Source organism: Mytilus edulis, chromosome 10, assembly GCF_963676685.1.
Source record: "Mytilus edulis chromosome 10, xbMytEdul2.2, whole genome shotgun sequence".
NCBI classification, from domain to species: domain Eukaryota; kingdom Metazoa; phylum Mollusca; class Bivalvia; order Mytilida; family Mytilidae; genus Mytilus; species Mytilus edulis.
The window spans coordinates 55,323,088-55,347,871 of record NC_092353.1 but is presented as its reverse complement, the minus strand read 5'-3'; the positions used below and the strand labels follow the sequence as shown (position 1 = coordinate 55,347,871).

The window sequence follows — 24,784 nt, the reverse complement described above, 5'->3', positions numbered from 1 at the left end:
ATACATGTATGCAAAGAATTAAATACATTTTTGTACTCAAATTTTCGAGATTTTGTTACACTTAAAGACCAAACAGCCTATTTATTTCTACCAGTGATTTTTCCTTAAAATTTTGTGTGAAGGTATTTCATGATTTGAAGAACAAAAAAAGATGAAAACAATTGGGGGTCACCGACTTAGTTTTGTCGCTATAGCAACCTCAGTTTCGTGTTTTCCCGAATATTGACATAATATTTGCTTGTTATATAAACTCTCCAAAAAAATCCTTTATATCAAACCTACAAGCATAATTCTTGTTTCACATTAAACAGTAGATTTGTATCTATCAAATACATGTTCAAGAGTTTAAGCCTCATATTGTTTTGATCTTTAAAAACATGATTTATTTCATTCCCGCCAAAAATAAAACGTAAAAATGAAAAACGTTTCCAGTTTCAAAAAATATCTACCAGTGATTTCCTTATAATAATTTCAAGAAGGAAAGTGCCACGTGTACTCTTCAAAATAAAACCAAAAAAAGTGTATGTCACCGACCTTTCAAAAAAGTTATGAGCAATTTTCATGTTTTTTTCTTGTTCGTTTTGAAGAAAAGAGTTGTCTTTTTTCAGAACATCGCATCTGACGTCATAGTACAAACTTCTATTTCAACACTATTTGAAAAAAAAATCGCAAATTGGACGTTTGAAACCCACTTTTAAATTTCCAAGAATAACAACTATAATCACCTACTTTATTATCCGGTAATACAAGAGATTAAATGCATGTGTCGATCAGTATTAGATCTTATGATGTTGTTGCCGCACAATATTAACCTTCAGAAACCCCATCCGTCGGAATGGAAAATTGTTCGAAATAAACCTTTCTCGCCGTGTTTGTTAGGAAAGTCTGTTTTTATCCTCTGTCCCTCATTAGCAAAATTATTGAAAATAAATGAAAGATGGCACTGGCTAACTACAGAGTATTTGACTATATCAGACTATATGTGTGTTTTTTTCGCGTCAATTTCAGAAGTTTGCCGTAACGAACTCATTTGCTACTGTTGACAGACGGACACACAAAAGCATGGACGGACTTCTTTATACCATTATATTTCCCGACTAAGACGAACGTATAGAAATTATTCCATCTAGTTTGTGAAGTCATTATTTCTGAAAATTTAAGATATAGGGAAATTAAAATTATAGGTATAATATATGAATTAAAGTTTTTGATTCTAAAACGTTATACATCTGTCATGAAATACAATCGCTGTTATTACTACCTCACATGACGATGTATTGAATAAACGAGACAGTAAATATAAAATACAAAAAGTTTTTAATTCAAAAATTAATTTAGAAATCATTTTCTGTTGAAAACTACAAAGTAAGATTTCTCCAACAGGATACAATATTATAAATCTAAATTGCTAATTTTGTAAATTAAAAAAAAAAGACAAGGTTTTTGCCGGGATTGAAAATCGAAATTTGTTTCAATCTTTCCAGTCATAGTTTTAGCTAAATGAAAGGGAGATATTTTATGTTGGATATTATTATTGGAGCAATTGTTTTTGTCATAAGTTAAATTTACAACTTTTTTATATGTTTTGCCTTACAGCTAATTTCCTATTGCATGTAGGGTAAACCTTTGGTTGGCTTCCTTGCTTTGTTTGTATAAATGTTTATTCAAGCTTTGTAATTAAGATTGACATTTTCATTTATAGGTATGTAAACCTGTATATATGATAATTCAATTGGACATTAACAAAATATACCAACAAAGCAAGCAACTAACTAAAGTGATGATCTACATACAGTAGGAAATTAGCTGTAAGCTTCAGTGAGATCAGGCGAAATGTTTATCATTTCTTCTTAAGACAAATTGAAATGAAACAAATGACAAACGACAATGACCCTTTGTCATAATTATAAGATTTTGTCAAATAAGCAGTATAAATAAATTTTAACTTCATTGCAAGATCGGACATTATTTTACGAGAATCATCCAGACATTAGTTATATGCATACGTTGCCAGTATGTCAAAACTTCTAGGAATAATTTTTTATCGGCCTGACCTTCTGAATACTCAATTTTTTTAAATTTTGAAAAATTGACATTAAAATTTGAAGGATCAAATCATAAGAAACATGTGTATTAAGTTTTAAGTTGATAGGACTTCAACTTCATCAAAAACTACCTTGGCCAAAAACTTTAACCTGAAGCAGGACAGACGGACGAACGAACGAACGGCCGCACAGACCAGAAAACATAAATTGGACATAAAAAAAACTTTCACCTATCTAATAACCCCGGTAACCTGTACACAATCGGCGCAAATGAAAGACAAAATGATAGAATTAAAAAAAAAATGAAATGCATATAGGCGGAAATACAAGACAAAATCTACGCATGTGAAAGAATAAAAAAAAAAATGAAATGCAGATCGGCGCAAAAAAGTAGAGATCAAAAGTTATATTTTATTGTTTTTATTAGAACGAAGGTTAAATATAGTGTAGTATCTTTTGTGTCCATTTGTGTTAAATTTCCACAAGATATCAGCTTGACGCTTAATTCCTCTTTACTTGGGAGACGTATTTTTAAGCGTACACCATGTTGGAATCCATGAAAAACGCGAAATAGGACGTTATAATTTGAAGTTTTTTCATTGCTAGAAACAACGTCATAGAGCTTTTATCATGTTTATGTCACTACCAAGTTGCGTTAGTTGATGCGCATAAACAATAGGCTGTTTGGTCTTTAAACACATGTACATTTAGATAATATAAAATCTGTAAGATATGTAAAACTTGAAAGTAAGTAGGAATAATAGGTACATGTTTCTATTAACCTTATCTGGTTTGAGGAGACAACATTTGGGGTTAGAAATAGTTTAAGAAAAGATTGGGAAAATCCCTCTGGTGTTTTCGTCTAAAAGCTCACAGCCTTTGGCACAATTCCACATCTTATCTTTTTTTTTTATGCATTAACTGCATTATAATTACATGCAGGTACGTGAAGATGGCTGGATGATCAGGATATTAAAGCAATAAGGGTGGATCCCAAAACTAGCTGTTTAAATTCAAATGCTACAGTTGATATCCAAAGAAAAATTTAGAAGTCCTTAGTTATCCCACCCATCTATGAATAAAATTTATGATTTATGATTATCCAAAGAAATATTTAGAAGTCCTTAGTTTTCCCACCCCTCTTTGAATAAAATTTATGATAACAAATTAGTACTTTTACTTACTTATCAAGACTGAAAGTTAATTTTAAAAGGTTTCTTTTGTCAGTTGGGTGTAAAAGTACATAAATAGACTTTTGAACTAATCATTCATTTTAATATACAACATAAAAACTTATATGGAGTGTAATTTATTATGGTAACAAAACAGTTTTGTGATTGGAACATTTAAATCCTGTTTCCTGTTTCTTCATTAGGAAACCAGTTGAATGAAATGCCAGGCACTCATAAAAGCAAGACTTCCGAAATAAAACCAGTGTATTGGTGATACAGACATGTAATAGGAAAAGGTGTAATTTATCGCCAATGTAACTTGCCAACTAAGTATTTCTTTCTCATCCCTCATGTTCAGTTATAATATTAATGGTGTACAAATGCAGTATGCCAGTAACTGATGGTGACAAGGTCATAAAAAAAATTAAATTGAAACATCCTGTTTCGGTTAAATGAAAATAAGGCACATGGCAGATTGATTTCACAGTCCTTTCTTTCTTATACTTTGTTTAGTTTTACCATTATATACCACTGACTTTTGAGGGACAATTTTAAGGAGCATGAGCAGGTCTTCTTCTGTACATGTAGTACCAGTAATACATGTACTTCACCCTCAGACTTCACTCCTTTCCTTCTTATGGCTTGTTACTAGTTTTACCATTATATACCACTGACTTTTGGGGGACAATTTTAAGTAGCTGGAGGAAGTCTTCTACAGTAGCTACAATTGATATTCTCTATTCTATACATGTTATAATAACTTTATTGAAGGAAAATATGTATAGAGAAGAGGAATTAAGGAAGTCTGATAGTCCAAAGCAATGAGTGAGGGTCTTCAAATAGTGGTAATGAGAAAGGGTTCTGTTTTTTGCAAAATTTTTTGATTTTAAGTTTTAATGATACAAAAGTTCTTGATGGAAATCTGTTTTTAAGGTTTGTCTGATCGCATTTCAAAAGATTTAATCTTCTTACTGTTTATTTTTCTGTACTGTTTATTTTTCTTTTCATATGACCATACGGTTGCTATTTTACCCTTTGAACTCTGTACCAAGTAAATATAAACAAAAATGTACCTTTGAATATTTATATCAACCACAAAAACTTTCCAGTTGCAATTCAACTATATATAATACTATCATAAATAATTTATTTTCGGGGTCATAGTATCAGCGATATTGATTAGATATATGGTAAGGTTCAACAGTTGTTCTTTGGCTTACTACTTACATACAGTCTCAATTGATTAGCTGGTACACAGGTGTTGGAGCTATAGAATTCATCATGTGATTATTACTAAGACAAGAAAACCTACATCCCCCCCTTTTTTCGCAAATTAAAAGATTGTTTTATGAAAATAATTTGATCTGAAAGTGAGAGTTTATTTCGTATTTGGAATATTTCAAAATTTCTTTTTAATGGGTTAATTTGTAGAACTCATTTCATGATACATATACAAATTCTATGTTTAAAAGGAAATTTAATATCCTAATCTAATTGCATGGGTCAGTGGTTTCAAAATGTAGAACTATGCAGTACTTAAAAACAAGCAAAGGGAAGATTTGTGATATGTGTTCTTGCTAGAAAAGGGGGGATGATTTAAAGGTTGACTTAATTATTGATATTAATGGACATATTTCGGAATACTGAAATAAAAACTTCTAGTGTGAAGTAGTAATGTTTTTATCAATAGGAAAATGTAAACTATAAGGGTCATATTTGTGACATGATGATATATGTATCTTATCTAGTTCACACACCTTCTATGGGATATGTCACCTGGTGTACAATGTCGCTTAAAAGATGGAAATATCAAATCCGCACAAATTTGTCAGTAAGTTTTTATCAGCAGTGGCACACTGAGATAAACTGAACTTTTATTAGTTACAGTTGTACTTTGCCTAAATTGTGCATAAATTTCTTTATGAATATGATGCAATACTGACTTACATACATGTACATGTTGTTTTGTACAGTACACTGAGTAATGGACTTGGTTCATTTGAACTATGGATATTGTTGTGAAATAAATTCCATTAATTGTGCATTAGTCTCTTTATTTATATGATTCAATACTGGCTAACATACATGTACATGTAGATTTTGTACAGTACACTACACTAATGGACTAGGTTCATTTAAACTATGAATATTGTGAAATAAATTTGTCATTTTTGGGGCCTTTTATAGCTTGTGGTTATGTGTGAGTCAAGGCTCCGTGTTGAAGACCGTACTTTGGCATACAATGGTTTACTGATACAAATTGTGACTTGGATTGAGAGTTATATATCACATCATCTTGTATCTTTTTACATACATGAACATGTAGATTTTGAACACTTTCAAGGGACTAGGTTCATTTGAATTATGGACAAATTTGATATTGCTATGAAATGAATTTGGACTACTACTTTTGACATGTGATGATTGCATGTACATTTTTAATCGTCTCTAACAAAAAGAGACATTTGTTCTTCATAAAATGTATTCAACACTATAAATATGTTGGCTTCTTTTACCCCCTTTAGAAGCCTTAACCACATCAAACATTACTGTACAAGTCATGCAACTTAACAATGATGAATGTTTCAGTAATTTGGTTTAATTTGATTTCCCATAGAAAGTGGTGCATGCAGAAGTGTTTGTGATGATCTACATATAAACCAGACATTACAAAGGAGGTTAACGGTCTGATTATGATCTCTGTAATATAAGTCTACCATTACTTGATTTGACTCAGCTTTTCTTATTATGATCGAGTTAAAAAGAGATTCCGAGAATGTAGATGTATTACCAGTACTTGACCACTTTGTAGACTTCTATGAATGGTCATACATTTGTAACTGATCACAATTTCTGAATATGAAGGTTTCCATAGCTATTGAAAATGGGTATTGTTTGATTAAAATCAATTTTATTTTAATTTTTGATCTACTTTCTAGATTTAATTTTGGTATTGTTTGTCCCATGTCAACCTTTCTTGACTCTTATATCCCTCTTGGTAGTACTTTTGGTATAAAAAATGATCTGATTCATACAGGGCATTTGTAGACAAATTGTTTCTTTCTCTATGTTTTTTTATGGTGTTCATTATGGCAGATCTTTATAGCTGTGATACACAAATGATTTGTATTTATTTTAACCAGAACTTGATAGACTACAAACAAATCAATTGATCTTCTAATAACCTCCCTCCCCTGAAGTCTGAACATTTTAGTATATGTGTTAACGTTACAAATATAGGTCATATGTTATTTTGATTTTAATGTACTAGAAGATACCCGTTATCTTCTTTAGATAGGGGTTTTCTTGCAAGTAGAAAAGTTGTAAAATCAGGTGGATTGATTGCGAAGTTGGAATAAGTTGATAAATCCTCTAGCTTGGATAGTTTGACCCCTGGAATTGGTACATGCTCGGGTACATGTATGCTCTGTCTTAAATTTTATTGAAAGACTAACATGTGAAATCCATTGAAACAAGATCGTAAGCATTTGTAGTCAATATTATTTTGACCAAATTTGCTGTAAAAAAATATTTTAGGGAAAAGAGTAAATCATATCACAAATGTAAAATTTGGGACTGTAGAATTACAAAAAGAAAACTGGAAATATCAACAATTTTGGAAAAACCAGGACTAGAAGCAAAGTACAGTAAAATACATGGGAAAAATAAGTTGGTTAACAGTTTAAGAGGTTAAAACTGAAAATTTTTGGGTAATGACAACTTTTGATAGATAAAAATGTTCAATCCTCCATGCAGTTTATAATGTTGTGATAACCAGTAATTGATGACCGACTTATTTTATATTTTAAATATTTATAAATAAAACTATAAAAACTGGAAAACTGTAAATCTTGCATTTTGTTTTAATTTGCATAACAACAGATGTCTTAAATATTGTAGAAATGTGTTGGTCGGAACTCACTCACATTACTACAATCTGTCGCCATCTTCAATCTGTTAAAAAGAAACTTTCTTTAAATTGTCCTTACCCATCTTACATCTTTGTGGCTTTGGTCATTGAAAAAAGGGGATTAATTGACTTTTTTTATTGAATATAGATGGAGATAGGTTTGCAAGATGTGAGTTGGCAAATCCATGTTGGCAAGCTGACGCAACATTGACAAATTTTCTATCAATCGATATGGCTAACAATGTACCGGAATACTATCCATTCAAATTTGCGAGGAGTAACCGTGCAGCCATGTTTGAACTAATGGAGGATATCGTGGATTATTTTATGGTTGATATTTATTTGTTTTCGTAGTTTATTAAGTTAGAAATGTGAAATGAACATTTAAAGTCTATTTTAGTATTCACATTTGTCTCATCTTGTTCAAGGATTTGAATTGTGCTTTTAAAATGGTGATCATTGGATTAAATTTTGTTTGTTACAATTGTAAATATTGGTACTTATTGTTTATTTTGTGGCTTTGTATTTGTATTCAATTATATATTCACTCTGACCTGTTTAAAACTGCTAATTACACAATGGAATGTGCTCTTACTATAACTTCATCAAGGGGAGGTAATTACTTATTACAGAGCTGTGAAAGGGGAGACAATTACAGTGATATGGATTATTTGTTTGTTAGTGGTTAACTGAACCAGCTATGCTGATAAGTTAATAAATAAAGTATTCTAGGGAAAATGGAAGATTATATTGCATATGAATACTTTGTTTTGTCCAGAAAGATAGTATCATCATTGCTTTTAAAGTATTTGGAGAGAAAAAAAACCTTAATTTTACAAATCAAAGCAACAAGTGGAGATAATTTTATGTTAATTGAGAAATAAATTGCCCTTTTATTGTTTACAGTTAAATTATATATCCAATAATATAAAAATATATCATGCACTTTAGTTGTTTACATATTTAGTTGACTGTCATAGGAGATTAAATGATATCAATATTTGTTAGTAATACTTGAAATCTTGATTTGATCTTTAACCCCCAAGTCATGTTAATTGAGAATAATTATTAATAAGACAATATTCTTAGTACAAAAAGAATGAGGAGATAAAATGTTGACAGACAGATTGTGTTACCTGTCAATTGAACTGGCCTAAGGGGAGGTAATTATTGGTGGCTAAATTGTCTCAACACTTTTAAGTTTAGGGGTATAAATGTAAAGTTATCATTTTATAAATGACAACTAAAGAAGAATGGAGGTTGAAGAGGATATGTTGATAGATATAATTGTTAGTTTTCATACTTTCTTAATTGATGGATAAAAAGTGATAGTTCGGTTATTACTGTCTTTATTTAGATTAATGTTTAGACAGTTTATCTTCTGCTCTGGATTTTCCCCCCTTTTATTATATTATATGATGGGGAAAGTTGAATTTTAGGAGACTTTGTGCAGCAGGTGTGATTTATGTGGAAAAAAACCCAGAATTTGGTAATGAAAGCTTTTTGATTGACAATCCAATGAATTAGGTTATAAAGTTCAGGTTTTTATTGCAAAATGTTGGTAAATATTCCTAATGCTGCACCAAAGAGCTAAATTGTTTGAAAATAGCTTTGAAAATATTTATGTATATTAACTGAAACTTGCATTTTTATGTAATTGAATTACTGTAAATGGTAATGCAGGTTCATTTTGGACTTTTCATGTTTTGCATAAAATGCGTTCTATATAGTCTTAGATGGAGTGCATCATGCTATTATTTAACCTTTTATAATTTATATAGTTTTATTAACAATAAGCTTCTTTTGTACCTTTTCTATATTTACATTAGCTCGTGTATTTAATTTAAACTTAAGTTACAAGACTTACAAATATGAAGAAATAGTCAACGTTTTTGACCTAAGCTTATTTAAATAGTTCAGTTCTAAATTTAGCCATGTGTGACAATGAAGGGTAGCCCAAGTCATGATATTTTTTGTCCAAACTTGCGTCACTTGTATGGTGTGACGTCCCTATAAACATTAGGGTAAACATCGTGAAACTATATTTTGTTAAAGGCTAATAATCAGAGCATAATTTAACATGTTTAAATTCAAAAGATTTGATTTTTATAGGAGATGGTTACATTAGAATTTAAATCTAGCTGGTTAAAGGTAAAACAAATCTTTTAAGGATATTTAAATTAAGAAATGTCAATGTGGGAATATAATCAACTGTGTAAAAAATTTGCGTAAATTTGTTATTAAAATTTTCTCTTTTGTTCAATTTGTAATTTCTCTCCTTTTTCAAGTGAGGGCGGGATATTTGGAGAAAAGTACAGTGCATTTGTAATTCAGGAGTGTCATTATTTCCTCCTGTTATGAATTATACTGGTATACCTATCTAAAATATAGGAATTTTTATTGATAAAAGTTAGTCAAGTAAAACCACTGAATGCACTCATTTCATAATAAAAACGAATATTTTCATAATAATCTCTAATATATTGTCATTTATTGACTAATACTGAAACCAAAACAGAAATAATTATATATGGGTTTATGTGTATTCAACTTTGTTAGTACTTTTAGTATAACAGTCAAACCTGTTTAAAGAGATCACTTCAGGGAAACCAAAAATGTGGTCTTTTATACAGGTTTAATTTATATGAAATGCATTACAGAGGGATCTAAAATTAATGGTCTTATATAATTTTTGCTTAAAACAGGTGGTCTTTTAAGGTTTTACTGTATTTTGTAATGTTATGTAGATTATTAAAAGTGAAATATGAGAGAACATGTAAGGAGGCCACTGATCTCAGTGAGGAGGCCAATGACCTCTGTGTCAGTAAACCTCTATGAATGATGGATTTGTTACAAGGGTGTAGTATAGGTTTACATTTTCATTCAGGCAAGAAGTCATTAAGGAAGCTGTCTGTATTAGATTTGTTCAGAACCAGAGCTATATTGCCACTCAGGGTCAAGTTTGTAGTCTGTAATAGATTTTTTCAGAGCCAGAGCTGTATTGTATGTCAAGGTTGTTTGGGAAACTTGTCTAGAAGAGCTTGATGTATATACTGAGTACAAAAAGTTTGCAACACATATGTAATAAAAAATCTTGATATTTAAATTATTGAAGTTGCCTAATTTTATTTTTTAGAAATTTTAGGTCTAATAAATAATACACCTTATGGTTACTTTCTTTGTTGCATGAATTCATTTATTTTCGATGATTAAAGAAAATATAATTTGATTTCATGGTATTGTCTAAGTTTCCATACACATGTTTACTTGTTGAACTTTTAAATGTACTGAATTGGTACCTAACAAATAATAATGAATTCACAGTATATAGACTTTGGAGGTCATTTTTACTTATTGGTTGGTTAGTGTTGAATTAATGTACGTATTTTTGCACATAGCTGTCTTCTGCATTGTTTGTGTTTGTAATCCGATGATTTAAGATAAAAAATGGGGTTTTTGGTTTGTTGTTTTAAGTGGGAATATTATATATAATGGTCCTATTCAACCTTGGGATTTCAAATCTTTTAAAAGCTATTTTTGTTATTGTAGGTCTAGCTATGTAAATATAAAATCTTTCCAATAATTAAAAAAGAAAATTGGAAGTGGCTGATTTTGTTACTAATCCTTAAATGTTTGTTACATTAACAGATAAACTTTGTCCTCTTCCTGTTCTGTATCCTTGAGATTACATATAGTAAGGGTCTGCTGTGGGTCAGTTGTTTTACATTTATTTTTTCGTCCAAGATGACCACATGCATGGTGTGTCCTTATAATATGGAAGTTGGTCATTATTATGTATGTGTTTTTTCTAGATGATTTAATGGATATTGATATACTTACGAAATATGTTGTTTAGCTGTGTACTTAAATTCATGCTAAGGTTCAAGGTCACCAAGGACAAGATATGATTAATAACTAATAATTTTACTCCAAAGTGATTCTTGGTGTATTAAACTGGATATTTTTTACCTGTGAATCAAGTGTCAACTATCAAGAGTATATTTGGTGTTCAAATTTTGGTAGACATTTTTCTGATTGTGGTTAATTTATTGTAAATTTTGCCCACAGATAAGATTAAAATGGACGCTTACAATGTACATGTACACTGTGACACTAAGCTAGCATGACATGCTTCTACAATAGGCACGATACAGCAAAAACAAGGTTAGCTATTGCAAAGTAGAATGCTTCTACAATAGGTCTAGCCATTTCTTCTTACAGCTGACAAAAATAGGTCTAGCTATTCCTTATTGATGCTGCAACATGTAGCAATAAATTTAGTTCAAACAAGCTTGTGATAGGTGTGAGCCAACGCTCTGTGTGGAAGACCGTACTTTGACTAAAGGTTTACTTTTACAAATTATGACTTTGATGGAGAGTTGTCTCATTGGCACACATACCACATCTTCCTATATCTATGGTAGTATAATACAATTGTATTTTTTGTATTTCAGAGCTCTGATGACTACATGGACAATGACTGGCTCAACAGTTTTTTCGAGGACCCCGTCCTCAATGACAAGATGATTACAGATGCTGTCCCCACACCAAGGATTCGATCAGAACACAGCTATTCTACAATCAACAATGATCCAACATCCCCCTTCGGACTTACAAAAATTGAAGGTAAATAAAACGTACATTAAAATGATGAGTCTAGAAATCTTTGAATTAGTATCTTACGGACATTGTCAAATCTAAATTGAAATAAAAGTTGAATAAATCTTACACCAATGATGGATCTTGAACTCTTTGATTAAGTTAGTATCTTATGGACGTGGTCAAATCTTGTTGATTTTTGTTTGATATTTGTATCTAAACATGATCTCTCGCAAGTAATTTTACAAATTTAATAATGTTTTTGATAAGTTATATTGTAAGGTAAACTTCATTGAGCAATTGCAAATAAGAATTGAACCGTATGTATTTGTTAGTAAACAATTTGTTTGGATTAGGCTCAAGTTATATAGGTCTGTAATATAGATAAACTGGCTATCTTCTGTACTGGCAGATGCAATCCAATATCTGTAGACAAAAATCTGCTGTACATTAGATATCAAAAACAATTTTCAATAGCATTAGGGAAAACTGATGCCATTGTTTATGCCGAAATGATAGGGGTAATATGGTAGTCACTGCTATTGCCAGTGGCCCGCAATATCTGATTAAGAAATTTAAAGTAGACAGGAATGATTTTAATTAACTATACCGGTACATGCATTTCAATATTGACAGAGGGGGTGTTCTGATGGACTGTTTACTGGTAGTTCTTTTGTAGGGCTTAAGATAACATTATCTACTTTTATTTATCTACAGAATTAAGTATTACATATCTATAGTAAATGTGATTAGGTCGTAAATAACTAGATTATATGTAATCAATGAAAATGGCCGAAATAGTTGTTTGACCTAATCATGTGACTGCACTGCAGACTACTCTAAGTTTTAAAATTGTCAAATTTTGATTTGAATTATTTTAATTTGACATGACTTGAAAGGATTTATTTGACACTAAAAACACATGTGAAATATAAAATGCATTTAAAACTATTACAATGTTTCATGCTAATGAATAATTTAGTACATTTAAACTAGGCCTAAATTCATGATATTGATATTATTTTAAATAAATATTGCCAACCACACACACAATTAAAAGTTTAGTACCTAATGCATTGTGTTGAGAATTTTGGTCTGTTTTTACGTTAAATTATACATTTTGTTTGAGTTTAATTAGTATTTACAGTGGTGTTAAGTATATTTTGGCTGTTGGGAAATATCTATAATACTAAAATTACGAGGTCCAATTTGTTAGCCGTCATCACGTAAAAACGACGAATCACAGAATTCAACTTTATATATAACTAATATAGTACAAAGGTGTAGATTAAAAATTACACCACTCCAGGCCCTTTTGTTTTCCATGTAATTAATATTGCCAATAATTAAGAAGTTCCGGGTCGAGTCCGCTACCGATACCAATAGTATATTCACCTGTTACCTATTACCTTATCTGTACGTTCCGCATCTGACAGGCGCACCACCAAACGTTGTTTTCAGGATTAATATGCTATATACACGGGTCATAACCACAGGGTTGACACTACTAAATTGTCAAATTGTTACCTATTGTAGTATTTTAATTAGTAAGACTTTCTAAGATAACAATACGAATGCTAAAAATCTGGACTAAAAATAAGGCGTATAGGTACAGTTTTCAATTTGTTAGTGGGCATGACGTAAAACAGCGAAGCAAAGAATTCAACTGTATTTATAACTTATATAGGACAATGCTGTTGATTAAAAAATACTCCATTCCAGGACCTTTTGTTTTCCAAATAATTAATATTATTGTTTCAGTTCGACGGGTTCAAACAGAAAGACTTGAAAGCAGAGAAAAACTGTGTATCTTATAATCGGCATGACTTTATCAGATGACAATACTAATACTAAAATAAGGCTTGCGCATAGTTATATACTATAATTCAGTCACGTACCCGTGATATCACGGGTGTGTTCTAGTATATATTATATATATCATTTCCTTTGTTTGCTTTAAGTTTAACGGGAGATAACTTAAAAAAAATTTATTCTTTGAAATGAATGTAATCACATATTAAGTTCATGAAATAAATGCATTATCAGAAAAAGGCTTGCTTACATGTTACCAATAATGGACAAGGTTACTATATTGCAAGAGTTCAGTAGTCTGAGAGATGAAAACATTCCCATATCTGGCCTTCAGATATGTATGTAATAGATGGTAAATGTTTAAAGATTTAAAACCAAATGCTTGTCCTATCAAGATTGCTGGCTGGTTTTATAAATATAAAAGTAGTACCGGTATATATAACAGCAAAAGTGTCTAGTTTTGGGGGTAAATTACATCCCAATTTTTTGAATTTATCTAATATGTGCTTTCATTGGACATTAATTTACCTTTCTCAACATATTAAATTATTTAAAGTTAGTTGAGTTAAAGCAATATATTTATGTGTATTTATCATGTTGCATTTCAGAACTTGACTTCTTTGGGAACAACCAGGCTCTGGACTTGTCCGGTACCACAGGAACACCACACAAATCAATCCCTGAAATGAGCATCAATCTGACACAGTCATTACTGAACGTGACGCCAAAAAATGAACCGGATCCAACATCACTGCCAACGATAACTACAACAACTACACGATCATCGGTATTGACAAAGCATCAACCGACCATAATACTTGCCACATCAACTCATAGTCAACCGACACAAGTTGAACATGTCATATCTCATACGGCACCGATCGTTACCATCAAAACAGAACCACAAGATTTCATTGATTATTCCGACAATTCAGGTAATTTATCTACATAGTGTGTTTCTGTGAAAATATATATATATATGTATTTTTCATATGATTTTGACATTTACATGGTAGATTGGTAACACCTGTTGCAAGATCGATGTAAAAATGTTGTTGGATAACAATACACGGAAAATGCAGACTCAGAACACAGAATTCTGTTGATTTTAAAAACTGTATCTACCCAATAATTTGTTTCAATATTCTCGGCTTGGGGAAGAATTTATATTTTAAACAACTTATTAATCAGGGATAGGATATTTATGAGTTAAAAGTTTTATATTCACCTCCAAAAGAGGTCTATAGATATGGAGCAAGCAAAGCAAGCCAACACACAATTATACATGTACTATAGATAACAGATCCTTTGTTATGATATAAAAATGTTTATTTTAAGAAAATGCTCTCTTAAAATTAATATTTCAGATTTTATAGACCATGGATTTCATTGTTTAATAAAAACTTTCAAAGCACAAAAGCCATTTTTTTATGAGAAGGCATTTATGAAAATTATTGTAATCACTGTATAATTAGTAATTATCATTTATGATAATTGTTTTAGTATTCTATTATAAATGACCAGAAGTAATTTGAAGGTGTAATTATGCAAGTATATGATGTGTAACGACACTAAAAATGTTGTCTGTCAATGAAAGTGACAACAGCGAATAATTAGGGGTTCTTTTCACCTTAAAATGTCTACTAGGCTCAAAAAGGGAGGATTTCACAGAGTTATTTATAAACTATTCTAAGGTACTTATTCATGGTGTGGAAGGAATCTGATGAAATCCTTCCATTTTTAGCTCACCTGGCCTAAAAGGCCATGTGAGCTTTTCTCATCACTTGGCGTCCGTCGTCGTCGTCGTTAACAATTTTTCAAACATCTTCTCCTCTGAAACTACTGAATGGATTTGAATGAAACTTAACATGATTGTTCCTTAGTATATCCTGCACAAAATGTGCGCTTCGATTTTTGATCCGTCAAAAAACATGGCCGCCGTTACTTAAAATAGAACATAGGGGTCAAATGCTGTTTTTGGCTTATATCTCAAAAACAAAAGCATTTAGAGCAAATCTGACATGGGGTAAAAATGTTCATTAGGTCAAGATCTATAAGCCCTGAAATTTTCAGATGAATCAAACAAACCATTGTTGGGTTGCTGCCACTTAATTGGTAATTTTAAGGAAATTTTGCAGTTTTTGGTCATTATCTTGAATATTATTATAGATAAAGATAAACTGTAAACAGCAAAAATGATCAGCAAAGTAAGATCTACAAATAAGTCAGTTTGACCAAAATTGTCAATTGACCTCTTTAGGAGTTATTGCCCTTTAAAGACTTTTTTCACAATTTGTTCATCATGTTGACTTACTTTAAAAAATCTCCTCTTTTGAAACTGCTGTATCAATTTCAGCCAAACTTAGGCTAAATGAGTTTCAGAGTTTCAGAGTATCTAGTATAAATTTTATATTTCATTTCCTTGTATGTCAAGAAACATAGCTCCTATGGCTAAAATAGAACATAGGAGAAAATGATTTTTTTTTGCTTTTGAAGAAAATACATGTAGGACGATTCAAAGAACATTTAAATAAATTGAAAAGCCAAAATAATCATTGATGAGAGATTAAACCAAAAAAATTCAGGTGAGCGATTCAGGCTCTTGAGAGCCTCTTGTTTATATCTCCGTTTCTTTTGTTTATAATGTTTTATTAAGTGGGAACTTGTCATTTGCTTGTCAAATAAATGATGATATTAGTTTTAAACCTGTTGTTGACAGTCAGCCTGAAGGAAAACACAGCAAGTTTTAAATAGAAGATAAATCTGCTGTTTTGTCTATAATATTGTGTTAAAGAATAGGCTATGATCTTGATTAATTGTTCTTTAATCTTGATCGTTTTCTTTTAATTCTATTATGATAAATTACATTTCAATATATGCCTACGGGCAAAAATATACATAACATGTTTTAACCCATTGATCATGCATGATAAATGTAGTACATGTACACCAGGTTTTTAGTTAATGTTTTAAAGTGCTTTTCTTTGTAATTACAATTTGAAAAGAATCACAATTAACAAAAAACAGATTAAATTTAAATGAAAGTTTAAAAGACTTGTGTTTATTTTTGCTTTTTAACTTTTTAACTTTCTTGTTCAGTTTTCTTTTGGTTAATGTAATGATCGTAAATTACTACAAAAATTGGATTTGAAAATAACAACATGTTTTGTTCTTCAAATAAAAAAGGGCATACAGTTCTTTGTTTAACGTTTTTAGTTTGTCAATAAATGTCTACAAGTACACATGAAGTACACATGATATACACATGATATCATTTTAAAGTATATGTACTAGCGGTCATGTTGTATCAAGATCAATATGGCGCCCAAACTTCATTTTTTGCCGTGATATCATTAAGTATATGTTCTAGTGGTCATGTTGTATCAAGATCAATATGGCGCCCAAACTTCATTTTTTGCAGTGTCAAAGCACATATTTTTGACAATTACGTAATCTCTGAAAAATGAAACATTTTTCTAAACCATGCTTTTATCAATGATCTTTAATAAAATTCTTGATTAAAAAATATAGATCATATGTGTCTGGTATTTTAGGGGGGAAGGTAATTTTGACACCAATGAAAAGAAATCTGTTAACACTGTTTTATAAAATGATTTTTCAAGAGAATAAAATCAATTTATTTTTATTTCAGTAAACATTGACTCATTACCATTGCCACCAACTCCTCCTAGTAGTTCCTGTAGCGACAGCGACGGAGGATTGAGTCCACAACGATCAGCACCATCTAGTCCTATTCGTCACATGCCTCAGAAAGCATCACATTGTTCATCTCTATCACCATCATCATCTAAACCATACTCTCAGCCATTCTTCACTAACCCTGTAAGTACTAGACATGATGATTTAGTTCATTTGACATTTTACAACCCCTGAATGTATGGCACATGATGATTTAATTAATTTGAGACTTTACAATTACAACCCCTGAGTGTATGTGACATGATGATTTAGTTCATTTGAGATTTTACAACCCCTGAATGTATGGCACATGATTATTTAGTTAATTTGAGATTTTACAATTACAACCCCTGAATGTATGTGACGTGATGGTTTAGTTTATTTGAGATTTTACAATTACAACCCCTGAATGTATGAGACCTGAAAAGTTTCATCATTCAAATAATGACACCTATAGTCTGCAGTGCCACTTGTTGATTTAGAAAGGGTCCTCTGTTGATCCATTGATAGGTTGATTTGAATGATGAAGACAAAATGGGAGATAATGCAAATTATGAAATAATAAGTTAAAAACAAAATCTTTAATTATTTAAGCATTTTAGAATTTTATTTTCTATTCTATTGTTGCCAAGATACTTTAGTTAAGTTGTACATGTTTGAAAGCTGTTATTGAAATGGAAAATTTTCAGTTTGCAAACTAACAAAAACTTCAGTATTGAGCTAGTAACAATTATATATGTTATTTAAAAGCCTCATCATGTTTTCCCTCAAGACAGTAAAATAAAAAATATTTACATGTAATTTACAGATACCACAATCAGGAGTGCTAATATTATCAGAAGAAGAAAAGAGAACATTAATATCAGAAGGGTACCCAGTACCCAATAAACTCCCATTAACAAAACAAGAAGAAAAAAATTTAAAGAAAATCAGAAGAAAAATAAAAAATAAGGTAGGTTTTTAGTGTAGATGTGTGTACATTTTTAGTTGTAGTTTGTAATGTCCTTAATAGATGGATGTCCTGCCTTGTTTTGAAGAAACAAATTAGTTTTGGTATTGTATATGACTTTAGAAATGGGGGAAAAAAAATCAATTCTGAAAATATTCAAACTTAGTTTAAATCCATTCAGTAAGAATTTATGATGTTTTTTTCAAAAATATTCACTATTTTCATAACATTATGGGAAAATTGATTATAATTAATTATTTAAGTATATAACATTACTCATAAGTATGCCATTTGTAGGCATTCACCAAATTTTCATATTTTTCCATAACAAATTTTGAAAAATGAGAACATGTCAATTTAAGACCACCGATAAGATTTCCATTGTTAATTTGTAAAAATATTGCAGATCTCAGCACAAGAAAGTAGACGGAAGAAAAAAGAATATGTTGAGGCTTTAGAAAAACGAGTGGAATCCTTTTCACAAGAAAATAATGATCTGAAGAAAAAAATGGAGATGTTAGAAACAAACAATAGGTCTCTGATAGGACAGTTACATAAACTACAGAATATAGTGGGCAAAGTCACACGGACAACAACGGGCAACGGAACGGGAACTGTGCTAATGGTTAGAAAATAATCTGTTATTATCAGGGATTAAAACTTTGAGAGGGATCATTTTATTATCTCCCTTTGTTTTATGTGTGATATTAAACAAAGATTTATATCCAGGAGGATATTGGACTTAAATATTGAGGATGTGAAACGAGGAAATGGACCTGAATTAAGTTATTTTAAAAATGTGTTTATTTTATCTTGATTTTATTTGTAAAATTTTGATCCCTCTCAAAGTTTATGGTTAATAGGAAAGCTGTGTTGGTTAAAGTGCTATATAAATAAACTGTTGAAAATCAGGACCTGTATAAAGAGAAAATTAGGAAAAATAATGAAGAGAGAAAATCAGGACTAGACAACACAAGACAAAATCAGGACAAGACAATACAATACAAAATCAGGACTAGAAAAAGACAACTTAAAATCAGGACTAGACAAGACAACATTGCAGATGTGAAGAGAAAGTTTTACAATTTGTCCCCACTGTGATTTATAGAACAAATTCAGCTGTTGCAAAATAATGAACTACATTTGAAATTTAAAAATCACAGATTTTGATTTTCAACAGTTAGTACATGTATGTGTCTAGTTTATGTTCATAAAACACAGAACCATCGATATATTAAATATTATAAATGTCTGACTGGAGTAATATTGTCTTAATATGCTGAAATATTCAAATGTACAGAATACAGTAAACTGAACCTTTTGAATAAAAGAGTTATACGTAAATCGGTGTCACATATGAAAAATTGGTAAAAAGAAAATCATTAAGTTGACAAATTTGGAAAAGTACAAGTACTTATTTGTAATGACAAAAGAAAAAGAAGAAAAAATGGAGTGATTAATAGTATGTACTATTGCTGACACATGTTATTTATTTCTCAGATAAATATCATGTAAAACCATTGTTTTTTTTCATGAATATCAAATTTTTATGTAAATTTATTATAAAACAGATTTCCTAATTGCCTGTATTCTATTAAAAAAACAATGTAACATTAGAAAAATTCAGCATATTAAAAGCAGGACAATGGTTAATAGAAAAAAAAATACATGTTCAGGAATGCATTATTACCTCAGTCAAGACATACAATTTAGGTTTAAAGAAAATAGAAAAAAGAAATAGAAAATTTACATGTAAACAATCATATTATAAACCATGGCCACACTTTGGTAAAATTTGAGAATAAAATAGAATAAGAGATTCAAAGCAATTTTTTAAAAAGAAAATTTTGTAGAAAAATTCTAATTCCATATTTAATAATATTACAAGAAACAAAATATAGGCAAAGTTTTGTTTACATGTAAATACTTCAAAATCAATAAGCTAAATTGTTTGCATGTTCTAATGCAGGTTTTGGTTTTGTGTTTTGCTGTCTTTTTGGGAAATTGGACACCATCCTCGTTGAATATTGGTTATTCTACGAGTTCTAGCATGTCGATGAATGGTGGGGCTTCTTTATTTTCCAATCCACGCCTGCTTCAACCATCTCCCAGGATGGGACCCTCGGTGCAGAATCCCAAGGTGGATGCTTACTCTACTCCCAACAGTAAGTATGGGGTCAAGGGTTATATGTATAATTTCTTAACTTGCTTATTTATACTTTTAAGTCAGCTGCATATTTATGATCAACAAAATAAAGTGCATTTACAGAAAAAAAAGGGGGGGGATGTTGTATCTATATCAAAAGAGGGGGTGATCATTTCACTACCAACCATCAATAGACAAGAGTTAAACTATAAATGTTTAATTCACCAATTAGATTTTTAATCATCAATAATTGAATTTAGTTTTGTAATTATATATTCAATATTTAAACAAATACAATTACATGTTAAAGATTGCCCTTAATTACAATCTACTGTTTGAAGTATGCACGACACACAGTACAAGTTTCAGTATAGAATACCATATAGCGGGTAAATTTTTGCTTACTTTCGCGGATAGAACAAAATCGCAAAAATAAATTTCGACAATATAAAATTTTACATGCAAAGGTATTGATTAAAGTTTTGAATCCGCCAAAATAATACCCGCCAAAATATTTCATATTCCTAAATCAATTAAAATCGCGAAATTTTACACCCTCGAAAATAGCTGGCTATACCGTAGTATCATACTACTGAAGTAAAAAGAAACATAATATTCAAACTTTTAATTGGTTCAATAATATGTTCTTGGGATATGACAATTGTTTCAAAATTATTTGGTACAGTCTGGTATTATTGCATTGATAAGATTTTATCATTGTCTTGATAGTGATATACACCTGAGGAACAGAAAATTAGTCTGGTTAAGGTGGTATGGGTGTCTTCCTCCATCTTGGATTGTAAAAAACAGAGAATCAAAGGTCACGATTTTCCATCAAATTAGCAAAATTTGATGCAGGAATGCAGATGTTTAATGTACATTTTCATTTAAAAGTACCAATTTATAAGAATATAACTTCTAAATATTGATGTTTTTGCAAATGTTAATTATTTTTGGTTGTTTTTATCTTTTTTTAAAAATTGGCATTTTAAGGGGAGGTAACTCTAAAAAGTGCATTTTCTGAAGGATTCTGTATGGAATTTTCCTATTTTGTATTTTAGCCGGAAAAAACGTACGGTGACCCTATCTTTTCTTTTGATATTCTCAAAGCAGTGTCTGAAAGCTATCTTTTCGTGAAGTATATAACAATTCTATCATTTTGTTTAGTTTCTAATCACAAAATGGTGTTTTTTCCTGTATAAACCATACAAAATGTGTCATTTTGTCCCGTCCTGTAGCTTGAGAAAATGCGCGGTGACCTATCATTTTTATTATATTTTTCAACATGTATCAATAGATACAACGTTTTGGCAAAGTATGAACAAATTCTATCATTTTTATTTTAGACTCCCATACCACCTTAATTAACATAATATTGCATTAAATTAAACCACAAACATTCTTTATTGTGTAACATAATTATCTTTTGTTTCATACTGTGTCAATGAAATATATGTTTAGAGATGAACAAAAACTTACTCAATCAAATAAAATGAAATTGTAAACAAATATATAAATTCATGCTTATTTAAAAAAAAATAGATGAAATAAATGAATTAAATGAGATTGTTTTTTGTTTTTTAGTGAAATCTAGAGTGCTATTATCCTTGTTTGAAGAACTAGAAGATTCGACAAGGTATTATCCATATGGCCCCATAACACCAGGTGGCACCGGTAAAGAATCTCTGTCACATGACCTTGTCAAAACTTGCGAGAAGGGTCCCGAGATATCACCACCAACTTCTGACGACAAAACTGCCAAAAAAGTTGAAGTAGTAACAGTTGATGCCAGAATTGGTGATGGTAACGCCACCATCAATGAAAAAGATGCAGCGCAAGCCATCATGCATCCAGACATATCGGCCTCAGCAGATTTCTTACAGCAAAGTGGTTCAAAAGCTGTTGATGTAGAAACAGCATAAAAAAAGAAACAATTCAATAAGTGCTCTAGCAGTGGTTATGGACGTGGTATTCCGTAGAAAAGTGCATTTCACAAGTTTGTTTTTAGTCATTTTAGGAGGGTTTATGTATAGGTACACTGTTAATATTTGTTTTTGTTGATTACAACTGTTATGTGAGAAGAAATTGTTGTTTTTGTGAATTTTGCAAATGTTTATTGATGACCTTTTAATTATGTGGACCAATTTCCGTTTTTAGTGAGGTCTGTGTGAAACTTTCCACGCTTGTTACGAGCGTGGACGTTATCTCTGTCTCTTTTATAATCACCTTTTTTTGCTATCTGTTTTACAATTTTTTACTGCAGTTTTATTTTTTATTTTTAAGAAACAGAAAAAAAAGTAAAAAGAGAGGAAATGAATTATAATCTTTTTTTTTATTCTGGATTTTTTTTTGTTTTCTGTATGACGTCACGGCCATGAGTTTGAATTAAGGATCATTGAAAACCAAAAGAACTGAAGAAAAAAAATCTAATTGAGAAATTTTCGTGTGTTACCATAAAGAAAGGTCCACATAATTGTATTTATTATTTTGTTAATTGTTCTCTGCTAAATGTATGTATTGATTTGGTGGTGCTTCGGCCATAAGTAAATTAATTGTTCACTGTCAATACAGACAAAAATCTGAAGTTGCAATTAACAAGTATTCAGCATTTCCAGTGCAAAAATGTAGCAATGTGTTTGTTTTAAAATACCGGCTTGGAGGACTTTAAAAGAATAAGATACAATTTTAATTCCTTCTGGAATAACATCACCTGTGAACAGTGGACAATCTTAATTTTGCTTTTATAGGCCATGACATTTATGTTAGCATCTCAGGTGGAAACGTTGATCGTAAAATTACTTTGAGATTGAAGTATTTATTTATTTGTAAATTTAAAGATAATTATTTATCGAATGTTAAATTGTTAAAAATTTATTTTGAAATTTTAATTATTTTCAATGATATATTAAACAATATTTTTGCGTCTCTGTGATAAAAAAAAACTATCATGACTTGAATTATTTATTTTTATTTTTTTGTTTTGCAATAGAAAGAAAGACAACTCTTTGGCATTTTATTTTTGACAAAAAGTACTTATGGTATTTTTTCAGTCAACTTCTGATGACCGACTATTAAGTTTCAATGAATTATTTGTTTATTTTTTTTCAATGTCTAAAAGATAATAATAAGAGTACAATAGTGCGTATTCATATGTGTGAATGATCATTGGTGTGTCTGAAATGTATGTGTTTGTCTCAGTTGTAAAAGAAGATATATATTTTATTCATGGACGGACGAGCTTGTCATTTATCATTTTATTGAGTTGCAATATTTTATTTTCATGCCACTTACGTGCATGAAAATTGGCTATTGTCGGCAAGAGTGCATTTTGAACATTTAGTTATTTAATGAAATTGTATTTATAAAATTTTAAAACATGAGTCCAAAATAAATTAATCGTAGTTTTATTGAATGGAATTTTAAATTTCCATATTCGTACAGCATTTCCAAAATAATCACAACTTCTATGCAAATGGTGTTGTAAAAAAAACTGTCATCAAAATTCATATTTATTTATTTGTATTTATCAAACATTAATTTATTTTGGTTTCATATTCAAATATTTTTGACACTAGTCACATGTAAATAGATTATAGATGGAAGGGAGCTTCCATATAAATATGAAATGGTTGTGGGTTTCAAACCATTATTTCATTATATCATTATGTCTGCAGTAGTACAGCTGGTTGTATTAAAATTGATGTACATCATGCATAATAAACATTTGATGATGTACAACATACAAAGTTTAAAAATCAATGTACAAAATAATTATATTTCATTAAATTTGTTTTATTAAGACAGCTAAAAAAATAGCAGTTTTTTTTTTTAGATTTCATTAATTTCATGTGCAACAGAAAATATTTATTTGAATCAGAAAAAGATAAAATTTGTGTGTGTACAATAGAAATTAAAGTATAGAAATTAATCAGAAAGTGCTGCTTTGCATCATTTATCATTGTAAAATTTCGGGATTACAATGGGCATGATTGTACATACAACATGTTAAAAATATATATTAATATATCAAATAAAAAAAAAATCAGATACAGTTGTGTGTTGACTCCTCATAGTTTACTGCCTATTTAGAGTGAAATGGTTTGTTTACTTTCCTTTTATGCTTCTATTGGTGTGATCACTGTTGAATAAAAAGACATTTGGCTTATTTGTAACTATTGTCTAACTAACTAAAAGTGTTAAACAAACTTGACTGGCTGGTAAGCCCTCACACGGTCAGTAATTTTTATGCCCCATTTATGGGCAGTATGTTTTCTGGTCTGTGCTTTTGTCCGTTCCTTGATACTTGAAACTTAATATGATCTTTCTAATTTCAATGCCAAGTTAGATATTGCCCCCCCCCCTTTTTCCCCCATTTTCACGGTCCACTGAGCAAAGAAAATGATAGTGTGGATGGGTCATCCGTGTACTGGGGACACATTCTTGTTGTCTATT

General features: G+C 30.4%; 1 protein-coding gene across 2 annotated transcripts in view; it reads left to right on the top strand.

The window, feature by feature from the left end:
• Positions 1 to 24,383, top strand: part of LOC139492182 (cyclic AMP-responsive element-binding protein 3-like protein 2) — a 28,113-nt gene extending 3,730 nt beyond the window's left edge. The window contains exons 1-8 of one of the 2 annotated variants that reach the window (XM_071280360.1): positions 7,152 to 7,457; positions 11,582 to 11,753; positions 14,147 to 14,473; positions 17,191 to 17,381; positions 18,046 to 18,189; positions 18,593 to 18,811; positions 20,156 to 20,351; positions 21,917 to 24,383. In XM_071280360.1, coding sequence (XP_071136461.1) covers positions 7,359 to 7,457; positions 11,582 to 11,753; positions 14,147 to 14,473; positions 17,191 to 17,381; positions 18,046 to 18,189; positions 18,593 to 18,811; positions 20,156 to 20,351; positions 21,917 to 22,254 — 1,686 coding nt within the window. In that variant the 5' untranslated portion in view covers positions 7,152 to 7,358 and the 3' untranslated portion in view covers positions 22,255 to 24,383. Of the gene's footprint in view, positions 1 to 7,151; positions 7,458 to 11,581; positions 11,754 to 14,146; positions 14,474 to 17,190; positions 17,382 to 18,045; positions 18,190 to 18,592; positions 18,812 to 20,155; positions 20,352 to 21,916 lie in introns of those variants that run through there. The other variant, XM_071280359.1, reaches the window with a different exon arrangement.
• The last annotated feature ends 401 nt before the right edge of the window (positions 24,384 to 24,784 follow it).